At 27.3% G+C, this 19,038-nt stretch overlaps 2 protein-coding genes and 2 long non-coding RNA genes across 8 annotated transcripts in view; 2 read left to right on the forward strand and 2 right to left on the reverse strand.

The window, feature by feature from the left end:
* Nucleotides 1-13,016, reverse strand: part of LOC136997153 (putative uncharacterized protein DDB_G0282133) — a 164,008-nt gene extending 150,992 nt beyond the window's left edge. Inside the window, exons 1-5 of one of the 2 annotated variants that reach the window (XM_067347579.1) lie at nucleotides 12,559-13,016; nucleotides 12,151-12,249; nucleotides 10,812-12,059; nucleotides 9,600-10,651; nucleotides 9,352-9,517 (exon numbers count right to left, since the gene is read on the reverse strand). In XM_067347579.1, coding sequence (XP_067203680.1) covers nucleotides 9,352-9,517; nucleotides 9,600-10,651; nucleotides 10,812-12,059; nucleotides 12,151-12,249; nucleotides 12,559-12,697 — 2,704 coding nt within the window. In that variant the 5' untranslated portion in view covers nucleotides 12,698-13,016. The remainder of the gene's footprint in view (nucleotides 1-9,351; nucleotides 9,518-9,599; nucleotides 10,652-10,811; nucleotides 12,060-12,150; nucleotides 12,250-12,558) is intronic. The other variant, XM_067347580.1, reaches the window with a different exon arrangement.
* Nucleotides 286-3,977, reverse strand: LOC136997165 (uncharacterized). 2 transcript variants are annotated; one of them, XR_010887973.1, is made up of 3 exons: nucleotides 1,935-2,298; nucleotides 1,424-1,523; nucleotides 286-1,336 (listed from the first exon to the last, which is right to left on the reverse strand). It is a non-coding gene; the product is annotated as an uncharacterized lncRNA (long non-coding RNA). The 2 variants fall into 2 exon arrangements; XR_010887972.1 differs by lacking the exon at nucleotides 286-1,336 and having other exon boundaries at nucleotides 1,935-3,977.
* Nucleotides 4,233-19,038, forward strand: part of LOC136997154 (putative uncharacterized protein DDB_G0282133) — a 114,907-nt gene continuing 100,101 nt past the window's right edge. Inside the window, exons 1-5 of one of the 2 annotated variants that reach the window (XM_067347581.1) lie at nucleotides 4,233-4,690; nucleotides 5,000-5,098; nucleotides 5,190-6,437; nucleotides 6,598-7,649; nucleotides 7,732-7,897. In XM_067347581.1, the coding sequence (XP_067203682.1) occupies nucleotides 4,552-4,690; nucleotides 5,000-5,098; nucleotides 5,190-6,437; nucleotides 6,598-7,649; nucleotides 7,732-7,897 (2,704 nt within the window). In that variant the 5' untranslated portion in view covers nucleotides 4,233-4,551. The remainder of the gene's footprint in view (nucleotides 4,691-4,999; nucleotides 5,099-5,189; nucleotides 6,438-6,597; nucleotides 7,650-7,731; nucleotides 7,898-19,038) is intronic. The other variant, XM_067347582.1, reaches the window with a different exon arrangement.
* LOC136997166 (uncharacterized) lies at nucleotides 13,264-16,709 on the forward strand. Of its 2 annotated transcripts, XR_010887976.1 has the most exons (3): nucleotides 14,946-15,314; nucleotides 15,726-15,825; nucleotides 15,913-16,709. It is a non-coding gene; the product is annotated as an uncharacterized lncRNA (long non-coding RNA). The 2 variants fall into 2 exon arrangements; XR_010887975.1 differs by lacking the exon at nucleotides 15,913-16,709 and having other exon boundaries at nucleotides 13,264-15,314.

A 19,038-nucleotide genomic window follows, 5' to 3' on the forward strand; every position in this document is an offset into this window, starting at 1 on the left:
ATTAACTAAAAGCTTAACAAGTGTTTTATATTATAAGAATCGTAAATGTTTAAGTTTAGATAGTTAGAGAGGGCATATTATGAAGCATTATACATTATCAGTAGATTAGAAATCATTATTTTATGTTGAACAATGCTATTTTTAATAAGATGTGTTATTTTGTGAAATGTTACTTTAAATCTTAAGATAATTTTAGAAAATGTCATTAAGAAAGGGTGTTAAGAATATTGTCATTCCATTGCTATGTTTTATGTTTTCTATGACTTTAGATCCGTTTTTGTTTTTCTCCCTAGTTATGCTGCTGGATATAGAGAAAGAAATCCGCGTGCAAGTATGTAAAAGTATTTTATAAGTTTCATTCAAATATACTTATTTTGCTCAAGCACGATACGTACAGTTTGATTAGCTGCGTCATAAAAAAATAATTCTCATATATATTTAAGAATTTTAGTGCCGCTTAAATTTATATAACGGCCACAATTTTTCAATTTATAATTTTTTTTTTCTAGGAGCATACTAAATAATTTTATATAAAAAAATTAAATAAGGCGTCTTTTTTTCATGCTTATGTATTTTAAGTATTTGTAACAATTATTACCACATCCCACACAGCATGCAATATTGCAGTAATATAGCAGTAATGTTACAATTTTTTTGGAATATTACGCGGCAATACATCAGTAATATTGCATAAATATTGTTGTAATATTAAATGTCCGCGAGAATCCATCACTTAAATATTTCTGCGATATTTTAATAATATTACGATGATCTGTCTGTAATAATGCGATGATATTTATACAATATTACGGTAATGTTTCGACAATATTACTGATACTGTTCTGCAATATTGCCATAATAATTCTGTAATATTGTCTATAATATTATAATGATGTTTACGTAACGTCGCTCTTTTACTGCAACAGTGACATAACTCAAAAGTCACGATTTTTCAGAAAACGAGTTTAAGTGTTTTAAATCGTTATAACACATCTATTTAAAACATTCAAATTCGTTTTGTGGAAAATCGTGATTTTTTAATTATGTCACTGTTGCAGTAAATAAAAAAATTTTATTTATTTGTTATAATTTCATATAAATTGGTTATTATTACAGTTTTTATTATTATATTATTATATTTTTTTATTAAATTCTAAAAGCATACTTGACATGTATATATGTATATATTATAAGAACATTACTTTATCTATATGTGTGTATGTATCATTTATATATATGTGTGTATTTATATCTATATATATTTCACAGATCGTCTCCTTCGTCTGTTTCCTGTTCGTCATCTTTTCTGTTATCTTTTTCTTCATCTTTCTTTATTCTATAATATAAAGTGATCATTTATATGTATATTCGTTTCGACTGATAAAAATTATTTTATGGATAATAATAAACAAATATATATTACCTCTCTCTCAAAACTCGTTGCGGAGCATTTGCTAACCAATTGCCTATTTTTCTTTGCAACTCGTCTTCTTTGATATTTCTGTCACATTTCATGACTGTTTCTGAAAATCAAAATTCCATAGGATGTAACTTCGTTATCTAATTAATATTACTATAACATATTATATACATAAATCTCGTTGTTTTGCATTTTATAAATCATGTACGTTAAAATATTCTACTTTTCTCGGGCTTAATATTATTTTTCTTGAAAGATTTATTGTAAGGAGAAGCTCAACTATAATTACGTAAAAATTTGGTTTTTTATTGTTTATTTTATTTTTGTCGCTACAAAATAGTTCATAAAAATTAAGAAATTCTAAATTATATTGTATTTATAATATTTTTGTTATTCTTAAATGTTTCTTATTGTGTTTCAAATTGTTATTTTTAAAATAAAATGGTTCAATTGCTTTCAATTACAAAAAAACTGTTGTTTCTCTATACACACTGTAATCTAAAATTATACTTACCAATAATGCATTTTGTGATTTTGAATTTGGACAGAGCTTTTTTCTTCTGTTTTCCAAAATAACTAAATTCACAAGCAAACTTATTTGTGAATGCTTTTGATAGAATATTGGTTGTAATTTCATAAGCATTTCTTCCTCCTCTTTTGGCGAACAGTGTCATCTGCAAACATTACAACTAATAACTACTAATGTCAATATATTTAGCATATGGAAAAGCTACTTCCACAAACTGCAAAAAGTACATGCTAGAGTATATTGCAGTATCAATACTCTACAATTCACCCAACACAGAGGATTTTAGAAATATTAAAAGACTAATATATATATATATATATATATAAGTTATATGTATGTCCAGAGGTAGTTTTCGGGACATTTTGTGCGACGCAATAGCAGTTTTCAGGACTTTTGTTGGTTTTCAGGACTGTCCCGAAAAAATTTATATATCCAAAGGCAGTTTTCGGGGCGTCCCGAAAACTGCCTTTGGATATATAAGAGAACTGTTCTGAAATGTACCTCTTCATATATAATGTTTATATATATAAATCATTTGTATAATGGTATTTTTCAGGACCTATTAATAAAATCCAGAAATTAATACACACCGATGTATATATATCGTAAATCATAATATATATTTCCAAAGTAGTATTTCTAGTAATGATTCTAATAAATATAAGCTTTATATATATATTTCTTAATTAATATACTCACAAGTAAAATACTTAAGTCCCGAAAGGTGCCTTTATATAAGTTGAAATATTAAAACCGTTATTATTTTTAATAATGATGTATATATCAAAAACATACTTCACGCACACATTACAGAAAAAAATATTGATTACAATAATACAATAATAGATAGCAAGTATATGCGTGAGCGGCGCACGAGCAACTGGACCGTGTTTACCCGAACAAAAATAGATTGTAATTATATAAAATGATATGATATAAATTAATTTCATATGATCATATATAATAATATCTAAAATTTGACTGTGTTCATAACACAGATAAAATAAAAAGATATTTATTAAAAAACGCAAAAAAACTTGGCGCTGCTACGGTAAACTACATATTAATTTCATTGCTTTATAATACTTTGTGGTGTAGCAGCGCCAAGTTTTTTTGCGTTTTTTAATAAATATCTTTTTATTTTGATTAAATTTTTTATATTTTTTCATCTTTTAATTAAATATTTTTATTTTTTAAATATATTAAAAAATTTTTTAATTTTATAGAATTTTATAGAAGAGTTTTATAGAAATAGTGTACAACTTTTTTCATAGTTCTTTAGTCCCACTTGGTGCCATTTCCTGATATCATATTTTTTTGTAGAAAGTATATATAATAGCTTTTTTGAAAATTTTAATATACAAGTTTTTTTTGAAAGGTTTTAATATATCTCTTGATAATATATATGACAGGTTTTTTTGAAAGGTTTAATATATACAACAATTTTTTTGAAAGATAAAACAATACGGTTTTGTTTTAGTTGTGACAAGAGCGTGTACTTGGTTCAATTTACATTAGTGTAGTTGTGAAAGTGTAAAGAATATGCTCAAGTGTGTATAACGAATTTAAAACATTACGTTTATAAAAAGGCAGTGTCTAAAACTGTTTGTACAATAATGTTACTGCTAGGAGGACTTTAAATGTACTTGCAGAATTATTTCTGTAAAAAATTGTAAAATAGGTTGTATTGATAGAGCCTATATAGTTCGAATAGAAATCGGAAAGTTTCATAGTTGTATTTCTGCTGTTTTGTTAGATTTTTTTTCGTGGATGGACGCATCGCATTTGCGATTGTTATACGCATTTGCTTTAGTTTCGCGAACAGATTTCTTTTGTATTAAAGATTAATTTCATTAACAATAAGAGATTATTAGGACGCAGATGTTCGTGCACGATCCCGAGTCGGGCGCGGAGAACCACAGCGTGCGAGTGCTCGCTAAAGTGAGGTAGCAAGTTGCTCGCTCTCACTCGCACTCACACGCTGCGGTTCTCCGCGCGCGACACGGGATCGTGCACGAAAAAATTCACGTCCTATTCATTAGTTTATTAAGATATATAAAACAAATCCATATTCTCTAACAATGTTAATTAATCGTTTTTCATTTTGGAATATCATGCAACAAAGACTCAAGTCTTTATTATTAGATCTATTGAAAATAAAATTGTCCTGGAAACTGCCATTGTATATGTTACAGTTTTAAAACTGATTAGAAAAGATATACATAGTCAATATCTATATTTCAAAAACAATCATAAAATTAGGATAATTATTTAAATAATGAATGAAATTGACTATTGCTTTTATTTATTTCAATAATCTAACAAATTTTACTTTATAGGTTTGTTCATGTATGTTTCAATAACAGGACGCGATCATTCTTGTCGCGCGGTAAAAGTTAGTCAATCAACTGATAACTTTTTCATAAAAACAAAAGACTGATTGGCTACTGCGTCGTACGACAAGCGTTACCGCGTCCAGTGTATAGAAGCCATAAAACTACATACCGTACATACTATATACGTTCAAGAATTATTTCATTTGATATGTAAAAGTCATTTTTGTTTTGTATGTATATATACGACTGAATACTTATGTGAAAAAATGTCACGATATATATTGTTTTTTTGTAATTGTCATAAATATTACGGAACAAATATGAAACACAAAAGGATGAACGTTAAATGTGCAGTTAATAGAAATTGTAAGAAAACATGTATTATACGTACAATTGCACAGAACAGTAAGTATTCATTTTTATTTTATTTACTTAAAATAATTAAAATATTTTCAGCGCATGTTGCATACATTCAGCATAACCTATTATAACCTATTTGACAGAATATAACCTTTTTAATCAAGTAATCTTTAATCAAGTAACCTTAATAATCAATAAATAAATCAATATAAGCCATAAATATGTATAGATTTTGCACAGTATCGTTATTTTAACTTCCTTTTTAGTTAAATTCTTTTTTAATTAAATTCTCGCAGCAACACGTTTTGATCAATTGTGTCCAAATAAATGAAATTAAATATTCTATTTTTACAGAAAATAAAGACGATCTTTTTATAATCGCTAAAAATTTAAATACAAATAATCCTCGCATTTTTCTGGAGAAAATAAAATTAATTATTCATGATAACAATAGTAAGTATTACAATTTTAAATTCTGAAACTACGTGTGATATTTACATTGCATTTTTATTTTCTACACTAAAAATTTTTCTATTTTTTGCAGTAAATACAGAAACATCACAAGATGTTTGCACTATTAATATGAATACTAATAAGCATATTAATACCAATAGTTTGAACAATGCCACTGATTTTGACAATAATACAGAAATTTTTCTTAATAACGAATATGACCATAATGCAATAAATAATGTCAATAATACACATATTGATTCTGATAATGCCATGATACTTTCCAAAGATAATAAGAATAGTAGAGTAAAGACTATAAATCTTAATGTAACAGTTTCCCGTGATAACGATAATAATTATAAAACAGTAGATAGTGATATTAATACCAATAATTATATGAATAATAATAATCCTAATAATAAAATATCACTTTCCTGCAATAATGACAAAGGTCATAACATAGTAGATAGTGCTATTAATGCCAACAATTTTACGAATAATACTGATTTCGATAATAACGTAATATTTTCTTATAGTAATAGCAATGGCTGTAAAACGGTAAATGATGATATCAATACCAATAATTCTACGACTGATAATGATCTTCATAATAATATATCATTTTCCTTGGATAATGATAAAAATCATACTATAGTAGATAGTACTATTAATGCCAACAATTCTATGAATAATGTTGGTTTTGATAATAATGTGATGTTTTCTCATGATAATGACAATGGCTGTAACACTATAGATATTAATATCAATAATTTTATGAATTGTAATAATTCTGATAATAATATGACATTTTCTGATAATGACAATGCCAATAATTCTGAAACTGGTGTTGTTCTCAATAATGTCATGATATTTTCCTATGATGATGACAATAATTCTAGTATATTGAATGATCTCACTACTGCCAAAACTTCTACGATTTACAATAATAGTGATAATAATATAATATTTTCCTGTGATGATGATAACATTATTAACAACACACAAATTGCTTGTGCAAATATAACAAATACTTCTGAATATCTACCTTCAGCATCGGAAATTACAGTTGAAAACGAAACTACAGAACATGAAAGCATTCACAATAATAATTCTACAACTAATGATAAAAATTCTTCAGAATCACTGATAGACATTTCTTTTATAAATACATTTGGTTGTAAAGAAGACAATTTACATATTTCATTCTCCCAGCCTAAGGGACTTCAAAAAAAGAATTTTTGTTACTATTGTAAAAAGTTTCAAAGTAAAATTGCACGCCATTTAGAAAACGTGCATAAATTGGAACCTGAAGTAAAAAAATTTCTGTTATTGCCAAAAGGTGATCATATTTTTTAATTTTAATTCTATAGAATATTGTATATTTTTTATAAATAAAATAAGTATTAATAATCTTGTTAATATGTATATACATTTTACACAAGTTTATTAATATGCATTTCTTTATTAATATGCATTTCTCAATATTATTTTTGTTTTAGGTAATTTAGAGAGGAAAAAAATTATCGAAACTATTAGAAGAAAAGGAAATTTCATATTTAATACAGATCCTGCCATAAATACAGGAGAGTTAATTGTTTGCCGAAGACCTGCCAAAAATAGTTGTAAAACAGTACGAGATTTTACGAGCTGTGCAAAATGTAAAGGATGGTTCACTAAAAATAATATCAGGCATCATTTTAAGCAATGTGTAGGTGTATCCAAAGGCAGAAGTGTACAAATTTTAGGACGTGCTGTGATGGGAAGAATACATGAATGTGCAAGTGAGACAGTAAGAAAAGTTTTATTCCCAGTTTTGAGGGAAGATGATGTTACACGATGTATTAGATACGATAAATTATTGATAACATTTGCAAACAAATTATGTATCAAGTACAATCTTCAGCATCAACAAGATATGATACGTGCTAGACTTCGACTATTAGGACGGTTTCTTATCGCAGTAAAAGAATATAATCCTGATGTAATAGAATTTTCTGATATATATAATCCTTTTATATATGATGATTGTCTTAAAGCAGTAAATAAAGTAGCACATTTTGATAGCATTCATAAAAAATATGGTGCACCATCAGTTGCATCAAATATTGGGACAAATTTAAAACAAATTGGCAATTTGTTAATAACAGAGTGCATAAAAACAAATGATATAAAGAAGCAAAATAGTACAGAAAATTTTTTAAAATTAGTACAAGAAGATTATGGGATTTCTATAAACAAAACAGTGGAAGAAAATATAACACAATATAAAAGACAGAAAAAAGTTACGCTTCCATCTATGGAAGATATAAAAAAGCTACACTCATATCTAAAAAACAAAAGAAAATTATTATACACAAAACTTCAGAAGAAATTTATGTACAAAACATGGCTGGAACTTGCAAAAGTTACACTTACGTCTACACAAGTTTTTAACAGGAGAAGAGCAGGAGAAATTGAACGTGTTACTATAGAAGATTTTAATACTCGCGAAGGTATAACAAAAGAAGCATATTTTGATTTATATAAATCATTAGGAACCAATTTACAACAGGTAAAAATTATTTTTTTATGTGTAAATAAAATACAAACTAATATGCAATGCAAAATAAAAATTCTATAACTTTTTTATGTAGGTTGCTGATAAATACGTAAGATTCTTAATTCGTGGAAAATTAGGACGCACAGTGCCTGTTATTTTAGACATGGAATTAGTTCAATGTAGTGAATTAATTTTGAAGCACCGACAGGATGCAAATGTTTCTGAAAAAAATCCATATGTATTCGGCATACCTAATAGCAGTAAGCGCTATTTCAAATATTTAAGGGCATGTATCCTTATGCGATATTTTTCTAAAAAATGTAGTGCACAAATATCACATACATTAAGAGGCACTGAATTACGCAAACATATTGCTACAGCGTGTATTACGTTGAATTTATCTGAAAATGAAGTGGACGATTTGGCGAATTTTATGGGACATCACAAAAAAATTCATAAACGCCACTACCGGCAATCAATACCAGCAGTAGAGATCATTCGTATGACAAAGTTTCTTCAAGCAGCATTAGGTGAAAATATGCAACAAGAATCTAATAATAGTGATTCAGGTATAATTATTTACCTTTATTACTCCATATATTTATATAGTTCTTTTTATAAAATACATTAACTATTGTATAACGTTTTTCTATATTTTTTATTACACATACGTATTTTATCAAAAGACAAAATTAGATAAAGGCATCTATAATCCGATTCAAAAAATTAATAATAAAAATAATGTTATAAAAATGTAATATTAAATCATAACAAAATAATGAATGCATTAAATTATTCCTCATAACAAAAATAAATTTCTAATTCAGACATATATAAATTATCATCTATTATCATCTTTTATATGTAATCTTAAATTGATAATCTCTAAGGGCCTATCCAGACACACTTGTATATAGCGTTTTCGATTGTACACGGTTTGAACGACCCAAGGTTGATTAATCACTATAAATGCAAGTCTATCATTGGTGGAGAGGTTGCAATGATGTCAATAAGGAAATGAACCAATCCATTTCCTGATGTATATGTTTATGCGACTATGCAAGTTTGTCTGGATAGGCCCTTAGAGATTTTCAATTTAAGATTACATATAAAAGATGATAATAGATGATAATTTATATATGTATGAATTAGAAATTTAAATATTTTTGTTATGAGGAATAATTTAATGCATTCATTATTTTGTTATGATTTAATATTACATTTTTATAACATTATTTTTATTATTAATTTTTTGAATCGGATTATAGATGCCTTTATCTAATTTTGTCTTTTGATAAAATACGTATGTGTAATAAAAAATATAGAAAAACGTTATACAATAGTTAATGTATTTTATAAAAAGAACTATATAAATATATGGAGTAATAAAGGTAAATAATTATACCTGAATCACTATTATTAGATTCTTGTTGCATATTTTCACCTAATGCTGCTTGAAGAAACTTTGTCATACGAATGATCTCTACTGCTGGTATTGATTGCCGGTAGTGGCGTTTATGAATTTTTTTGTGATGTCCCATAAAATTCGCCAAATCGTCCACTTCATTTTCAGATAAATTCAACGTAATACACGCTGTAGCAATATGTTTGCGTAATTCAGTGCCTCTTAATGTATATGATATTTGTGCACTACATTTTTTAGAAAAATATCGCATAAGGATACATGCCCTTAAATATTTGAAATAGCGCTTACTGCTATTAGGTATGCCGAATACATATGGATTTTTTTCAGAAACATTTGCATCCTGTCGGTGCTTCAAAATTAATTCACTACATTGAACTAATTCCATGTCTAAAATGACAGGCACTGTGCGTCCTAATTTTCCACGAATTAAGAATCTTACGTATTTATCAGCAACCTACATAAAAAAGTTATAGAATTTTTATTTTGCATTGCATATTAGTTTGTATTTTATTTACACATAAAAAAATAATTTTTACCTGTTGTAAATTGGTTCCTAATGATTTATATAAATCAAAATATGCTTCTTTTGTTATACCTTCGCGAGTATTAAAATCTTCTATAGTAACACGTTCAATTTCTCCTGCTCTTCTCCTGTTAAAAACTTGTGTAGACGTAAGTGTAACTTTTGCAAGTTCCAGCCATGTTTTGTACATAAATTTCTTCTGAAGTTTTGTGTATAATAATTTTCTTTTGTTTTTTAGATATGAGTGTAGCTTTTTTATATCTTCCATAGATGGAAGCGTAACTTTTTTCTGTCTTTTATATTGTGTTATATTTTCTTCCACTGTTTTGTTTATAGAAATCCCATAATCTTCTTGTACTAATTTTAAAAAATTTTCTGTACTATTTTGCTTCTTTATATCATTTGTTTTTATGCACTCTGTTATTAACAAATTGCCAATTTGTTTTAAATTTGTCCCAATATTTGATGCAACTGATGGTGCACCATATTTTTTATGAATGCTATCAAAATGTGCTACTTTATTTACTGCTTTAAGACAATCATCATATATAAAAGGATTATATATATCAGAAAATTCTATTACATCAGGATTATATTCTTTTACTGCGATAAGAAACCGTCCTAATAGTCGAAGTCTAGCACGTATCATATCTTGTTGATGCTGAAGATTGTACTTGATACATAATTTGTTTGCAAATGTTATCAATAATTTATCGTATCTAATACATCGTGTAACATCATCTTCCCTCAAAACTGGGAATAAAACTTTTCTTACTGTCTCACTTGCACATTCATGTATTCTTCCCATCACAGCACGTCCTAAAATTTGTACACTTCTGCCTTTGGATACACCTACACATTGCTTAAAATGATGCCTGATATTATTTTTAGTGAACCATCCTTTACATTTTGCACAGCTCGTAAAATCTCGTACTGTTTTACAACTATTTTTGGCAGGTCTTCGGCAAACAATTAACTCTCCTGTATTTATGGCAGGATCTGTATTAAATATGAAATTTCCTTTTCTTCTAATAGTTTCGATAATTTTTTTCCTCTCTAAATTACCTAAAACAAAAATAATATTGAGAAATGCATATTAATAAAGAAATGCATATTAATAAACTTGTGTAAAATGTATATACATATTAACAAGATTATTAATACTTATTTTATTTATAAAAAATATACAATATTCTATAGAATTAAAATTAAAAAATATGATCACCTTTTGGCAATAACAGAAATTTTTTTACTTCAGGTTCCAATTTATGCACGTTTTCTAAATGGCGTGCAATTTTACTTTGAAACTTTTTACAATAGTAACAAAAATTCTTTTTTTGAAGTCCCTTAGGCTGGGAGAATGAAATATGTAAATTGTCTTCTTTACAACCAAATGTATTTATAAAAGAAATGTCTATCAGTGATTCTGAAGAATTTTTATCATTAGTTGTAGAATTATTATTGTGAATGCTTTCATGTTCTGTAGTTTCGTTTTCAACTGTAATTTCCGATGCTGAAGGTAGATATTCAGAAGTATTTGTTATATTTGCACAAGCAATTTGTGTGTTGTTAATAATGTTATCATCATCACAGGAAAATATTATATTATTATCACTATTATTGTAAATCGTAGAAGTTTTGGCAGTAGTGAGATCATTCAATATACTAGAATTATTGTCATCATCATAGGAAAATATCATGACATTATTGAGAACAACACCAGTTTCAGAATTATTGGCATTGTCATTATCAGAAAATGTCATATTATTATCAGAATTATTACAATTCATAAAATTATTGATATTAATATCTATAGTGTTACAGCCATTGTCATTATCATGAGAAAACATCACATTATTATCAAAACCAACATTATTCATAGAATTGTTGGCATTAATAGTACTATCTACTATAGTATGATTTTTATCATTATCCAAGGAAAATGATATATTATTATGAAGATCATTATCAGTCGTAGAATTATTGGTATTGATATCATCATTTACCGTTTTACAGCCATTGCTATTACTATAAGAAAATATTACGTTATTATCGAAATCAGTATTATTCGTAAAATTGTTGGCATTAATAGCACTATCTACTATGTTATGACCTTTGTCATTATTGCAGGAAAGTGATATTTTATTATTAGGATTATTATTATTCATATAATTATTGGTATTAATATCACTATCTACTGTTTTATAATTATTATCGTTATCACGGGAAACTGTTACATTAAGATTTATAGTCTTTACTCTACTATTCTTATTATCTTTGGAAAGTATCATGGCATTATCAGAATCAATATGTGTATTATTGACATTATTTATTGCATTATGGTCATATTCGTTATTAAGAAAAATTTCTGTATTATTGTCAAAATCAGTGGCATTGTTCAAACTATTGGTATTAATATGCTTATTAGTATTCATATTAATAGTGCAAACATCTTGTGATGTTTCTGTATTTACTGCAAAAAATAGAAAAATTTTTAGTGTAGAAAATAAAAATGCAATGTAAATATCACACGTAGTTTCAGAATTTAAAATTGTAATACTTACTATTGTTATCATGAATAATTAATTTTATTTTCTCCAGAAAAATGCGTGGATTATTTGTATTTAAATTTTTAGCGATTATAAAAAGATCGTCTTTATTTTCTGTAAAAATAGAATATTTAATTTCATTTATTTGGACACAATTGATCAAAACGTGTTGCTGCGAGAATTTAATTAAAAAAGAATTTAACTAAAAAGGAAGTTAAAATAACGATACTGTGCAAAATCTATACATATTTATGGCTTATATTGATTTATTTATTGATTATTAAGGTTACTTGATTAAAGATTACTTGATTAAAAAGGTTATATTCTGTCAAATAGGTTATAATAGGTTATGCTGAATGTATGCAACATGCGCTGAAAATATTTTAATTATTTTAAGTAAATAAAATAAAAATGAATACTTACTGTTCTGTGCAATTGTACGTATAATACATGTTTTCTTACAATTTCTATTAACTGCACATTTAACGTTCATCCTTTTGTGTTTCATATTTGTTCCGTAATATTTATGACAATTACAAAAAAACAATATATATCGTGACATTTTTTCACATAAGTATTCAGTCGTATATATACATACAAAACAAAAATGACTTTTACATATCAAATGAAATAATTCTTGAACGTATATAGTATGTACGGTATGTAGTTTTATGGCTTCTATACACTGGACGCGGTAACGCTTGTCGTACGACGCAGTAGCCAATCAGTCTTTTGTTTTTATGAAAAAGTTATCAGTTGATTGACTAACTTTTACCGCGCGACAAGAATGATCGCGTCCTGTTATTGAAACATACATGAACAAACCTATAAAGTAAAATTTGTTAGATTATTGAAATAAATAAAAGCAATAGTCAATTTCATTCATTATTTAAATAATTATCCTAATTTTATGATTGTTTTTGAAATATAGATATTGACTATGTATATCTTTTCTAATCAGTTTTAAAACTGTAACATATACAATGGCAGTTTCCAGGACAATTTTATTTTCAATAGATCTAATAATAAAGACTTGAGTCTTTGTTGCATGATATTCCAAAATGAAAAACGATTAATTAACATTGTTAGAGAATATGGATTTGTTTTATATATCTTAATAAACTAATGAATAGGACGTGAATTTTTTCGTGCACGATCCCGTGTCGCGCGCGGAGAACCGCAGCGTGTGAGTGCGAGTGAGAGCGAGCAACTTGCTACCTCACTTTAGCGAGCACTCGCACGCTGTGGTTCTCCGCGCCCGACTCGGGATCGTGCACGAACATCTGCGTCCTAATAATCTCTTATTGTTAATGAAATTAATCTTTAATACAAAAGAAATCTGTTCGCGAAACTAAAGCAAATGCGTATAACAATCGCAAATGCGATGCGTCCATCCACGAAAAAAAATCTAACAAAACAGCAGAAATACAACTATGAAACTTTCCGATTTCTATTCGAACTATATAGGCTCTATCAATACAACCTATTTTACAATTTTTTACAGAAATAATTCTGCAAGTACATTTAAAGTCCTCCTAGCAGTAACATTATTGTACAAACAGTTTTAGACACTGCCTTTTTATAAACGTAATGTTTTAAATTCGTTATACACACTTGAGCATATTCTTTACACTTTCACAACTACACTAATGTAAATTGAACCAAGTACACGCTCTTGTCACAACTAAAACAAAACCGTATTGTTTTATCTTTCAAAAAAATTGTTGTATATATTAAACCTTTCAAAAAAACCTGTCATATATATTATCAAGAGATATATTAAAACCTTTCAAAAAAAACTTGTATATTAAAATTTTCAAAAAAGCTATTATATATACTTTCTACAAAAAAATATGATATCAGGAAATGGCACCAAGTGGGACTAAAGAACTATGAAAAAAGTTGTACACTATTTCTATAAAACTCTTCTATAAAATTCTATAAAATTAAAAAATTTTTTAATATATTTAAAAAATAAAAATATTTAATTAAAAGATGAAAAAATATAAAAAATTTAATCAAAATAAAAAGATATTTATTAAAAAACGCAAAAAAACTTGGCGCTGCTACACCACAAAGTATTATAAAGCAATGAAATTAATATGTAGTTTACCGTAGCAGCGCCAAGTTTTTTTGCGTTTTTTAATAAATATCTTTTTATTTTATCTGTGTTATGAACACAGTCAAATTTTAGATATTATTATATATGATCATATGAAATTAATTTATATCATATCATTTTATATAATTACAATCTATTTTTGTTCGGGTAAACACGGTCCAGTTGCTCGTGCGCCGCTCACGCATATACTTGCTATCTATTATTGTATTATTGTAATCAATATTTTTTTCTGTAATGTGTGCGTGAAGTATGTTTTTGATATATACATCATTATTAAAAATAATAACGGTTTTAATATTTCAACTTATATAAAGGCACCTTTCGGGACTTAAGTATTTTACTTGTGAGTATATTAATTAAGAAATATATATATAAAGCTTATATTTATTAGAATCATTACTAGAAATACTACTTTGGAAATATATATTATGATTTACGATATATATACATCGGTGTGTATTAATTTCTGGATTTTATTAATAGGTCCTGAAAAATACCATTATACAAATGATTTATATATATAAACATTATATATGAAGAGGTACATTTCAGAACAGTTCTCTTATATATCCAAAGGCAGTTTTCGGGACGCCCCGAAAACTGCCTTTGGATATATAAATTTTTTCGGGACAGTCCTGAAAACCAACAAAAGTCCTGAAAACTGCTATTGCGTCGCACAAAATGTCCCGAAAACTACCTCTGGACATACATATAACTTATATATATATATATATATATATTAGTCTTTTAATATTTCTAAAATCCTCTGTGTTGGGTGAATTGTAGAGTATTGATACTGCAATATACTCTAGCATGTACTTTTTGCAGTTTGTGGAAGTAGCTTTTCCATATGCTAAATATATTGACATTAGTAGTTATTAGTTGTAATGTTTGCAGATGACACTGTTCGCCAAAAGAGGAGGAAGAAATGCTTATGAAATTACAACCAATATTCTATCAAAAGCATTCACAAATAAGTTTGCTTGTGAATTTAGTTATTTTGGAAAACAGAAGAAAAAAGCTCTGTCCAAATTCAAAATCACAAAATGCATTATTGGTAAGTATAATTTTAGATTACAGTGTGTATAGAGAAACAACAGTTTTTTTGTAATTGAAAGCAATTGAACCATTTTATTTTAAAAATAACAATTTGAAACACAATAAGAAACATTTAAGAATAACAAAAATATTATAAATACAATATAATTTAGAATTTCTTAATTTTTATGAACTATTTTGTAGCGACAAAAATAAAATAAACAATAAAAAACCAAATTTTTACGTAATTATAGTTGAGCTTCTCCTTACAATAAATCTTTCAAGAAAAATAATATTAAGCCCGAGAAAAGTAGAATATTTTAACGTACATGATTTATAAAATGCAAAACAACGAGATTTATGTATATAATATGTTATAGTAATATTAATTAGATAACGAAGTTACATCCTATGGAATTTTGATTTTCAGAAACAGTCATGAAATGTGACAGAAATATCAAAGAAGACGAGTTGCAAAGAAAAATAGGCAATTGGTTAGCAAATGCTCCGCAACGAGTTTTGAGAGAGAGGTAATATATATTTGTTTATTATTATCCATAAAATAATTTTTATCAGTCGAAACGAATATACATATAAATGATCACTTTATATTATAGAATAAAGAAAGATGAAGAAAAAGATAACAGAAAAGATGACGAACAGGAAACAGACGAAGGAGACGATCTGTGAAATATATATAGATATAAATACACACATATATATAAATGATACATACACACATATAGATAAAGTAATGTTCTTATAATATATACATATATACATGTCAAGTATGCTTTTAGAATTTAATAAAAAAATATAATAATATAATAATAAAAACTGTAATAATAACCAATTTATATGAAATTATAACAAATAAATAAAATTTTTTTATTTACTGCAACAGTGACATAATTAAAAAATCACGATTTTCCACAAAACGAATTTGAATGTTTTAAATAGATGTGTTATAACGATTTAAAACACTTAAACTCGTTTTCTGAAAAATCGTGACTTTTGAGTTATGTCACTGTTGCAGTAAAAGAGCGACGTTACGTAAACATCATTATAATATTATAGACAATATTACAGAATTATTATGGCAATATTGCAGAACAGTATCAGTAATATTGTCGAAACATTACCGTAATATTGTATAAATATCATCGCATTATTACAGACAGATCATCGTAATATTATTAAAATATCGCAGAAATATTTAAGTGATGGATTCTCGCGGACATTTAATATTACAACAATATTTATGCAATATTACTGATGTATTGCCGCGTAATATTCCAAAAAAATTGTAACATTACTGCTATATTACTGCAATATTGCATGCTGTGTGGGATGTGGTAATAATTGTTACAAATACTTAAAATACATAAGCATGAAAAAAAGACGCCTTATTTAATTTTTTTATATAAAATTATTTAGTATGCTCCTAGAAAAAAAAATTATAAATTGAAAAATTGTGGCCGTTATATAAATTTAAGCGGCACTAAAATTCTTAAATATATATGAGAATTATTTTTTTATGACGCAGCTAATCAAACTGTACGTATCGTGCTTGAGCAAAATAAGTATATTTGAATGAAACTTATAAAATACTTTTACATACTTGCACGCGGATTTCTTTCTCTATATCCAGCAGCATAACTAGGGAGAAAAACAAAAACGGATCTAAAGTCATAGAAAACATAAAACATAGCAATGGAATGACAATATTCTTAACACCCTTTCTTAATGACATTTTCTAAAATTATCTTAAGATTTAAAGTAACATTTCACAAAATAACACATCTTATTAAAAATAGCATTGTTCAACATAAAATAATGATTTCTAATCTACTGATAATGTATAATGCTTCATAATATGCCCTCTCTAACTATCTAAACTTAAACATTTACGATTCTTATAATATAAAACACTTGTTAAGCTTTTAGTTAATATATCTGCTTGTAGATCTTTACCGTTAATATACTCCAATTGTATAGTTCCATTTTTAAAGTTCTTATATACAAACTTATATTTCAGATCTATATGTTTAACTCTTCAATTATTTTCCAAATTCTTAACTAAGAAGATACATGCTTGATTGTTTTCAAATATTGTAATATTATCAGTCCTTATACTAAAAATCTGATAACCTCTTAAACTAAAGTCCATCCACAACTGAATTACATAACGCTATTCAGCTTCAGTCGTTGATAATGCGATACAAGTTTGTTGCTTACTGGTCCAAGATACTATACTACCAAACACTTTAATTAAGTATCCAGGCACTGATTTTCGAGCATGTACATTTCCTCCCTAACCTGCATCTACATAACACACTAGTGGATGCTTCTCTTCTTCTCTAATATAAACTAAACTTAGATTCTTTGTTTCTGTGAGATATCTTAATATTCTTTTGAGATGTTGCTACACGGTATTCGGATATTTATCTTCATATTTACTAAAGCAGTTTATGGCAAAACTTAAATCTGGACGTGAACTTAACATTAAATACATTAAGCAGCCTATTAATTCTTTCACTGGTTTATTTGTAGTTTTATCACTTTCAATTCCAGTTAAGGGTGCAGTTCCGAATAGGTAAAACGCCCGAATGTTTTAAAACTCCACTATTTTATGTAGTTTGGCGCGCTGATTACGAATATGATAATGAAATTCGCCGACTAGGTCATTTTCAAGGCCAAAACAAGGTCAGAAAAAATGAAAAAATATCACTTTTTTGAGATTATTTCAAGAAATATTGATGTAACAAAAAAAAGTTTCCAATAAAAGTTGTAGTTCTTGTAAAAATACATCATTTATGTTCTATGCATTTTTTGTGTAAAACTGATAGTTTTCGAGAAAATTGACGTTAAAGATTAAAAACTTTGGTAAGTAGGATGAAACACGGGGGGTTCGGGGGGCGGAGCCTCCCGAGGAGGAAATGGGTGCAGGCGGGGAAAGGGGTGCAGGGGGGAGGGGCGGAGCCTCTCCCCCCGCTTATTACATAGCTAGTGTCTATTATAGAAGTTGAAAATAACTTTCAAACACAATATGCTCTCTACTTTGCGTAGGGGTCTTGCTAATTTTTTCAGTATCTAATATTTTTAATATATTGTAGACTCATCATACCTTTAGTAAGGCGAAGATTTAATTCATATAAACTTTCTGCGCGCACACACCTTGCGTTGGGGTCTTGCTAATCTTTCCTGTATTTAAAATTTTTAGTATATAGTAGACTCATCATACTTTTAGTAAGGCAAAGATTTAATTCATATAAACTTTCTGCACGCACACACCTTGCGTTGGGGTCTTGCTAATCTTTTCAGTATCTAATATTTTTAGTATATTGTAGACTCATACTTTTAGTAAGGCGAAGATTTAATTCATATAAACTTTCTGCGCGCACACACCTTGCGTTGGGGTCTTGCTAATCTTTCCTGTATTTAAAATTTTTAGTATATAGTAGACTCATCATACTTTTAGTAAGGCAAAGATTTAATTCATATAAACTTTCTGCACGCACACACCTTGCGTTGGGGTCTTGCTAATCTTTCCTGTATTTAAAATTTTTAGTATATAGTAGACTCATCATACTTTTAGTAAGGCAAAGATTTAATTCATATAAACTTTCTGCACGCACACACCTTGCGTTGGGGTCTTGCTAATCTTTTCAGTATCTAATATTTTTAGTATATTGTAGACTCATACTTTTAGTAAGGCGAAGATTTAATTCATATAAACTTTC

Source organism: Linepithema humile, chromosome 1 (genome assembly GCF_040581485.1).
Source record: "Linepithema humile isolate Giens D197 chromosome 1, Lhum_UNIL_v1.0, whole genome shotgun sequence".
NCBI classification, from domain to species: domain Eukaryota; kingdom Metazoa; phylum Arthropoda; class Insecta; order Hymenoptera; family Formicidae; genus Linepithema; species Linepithema humile.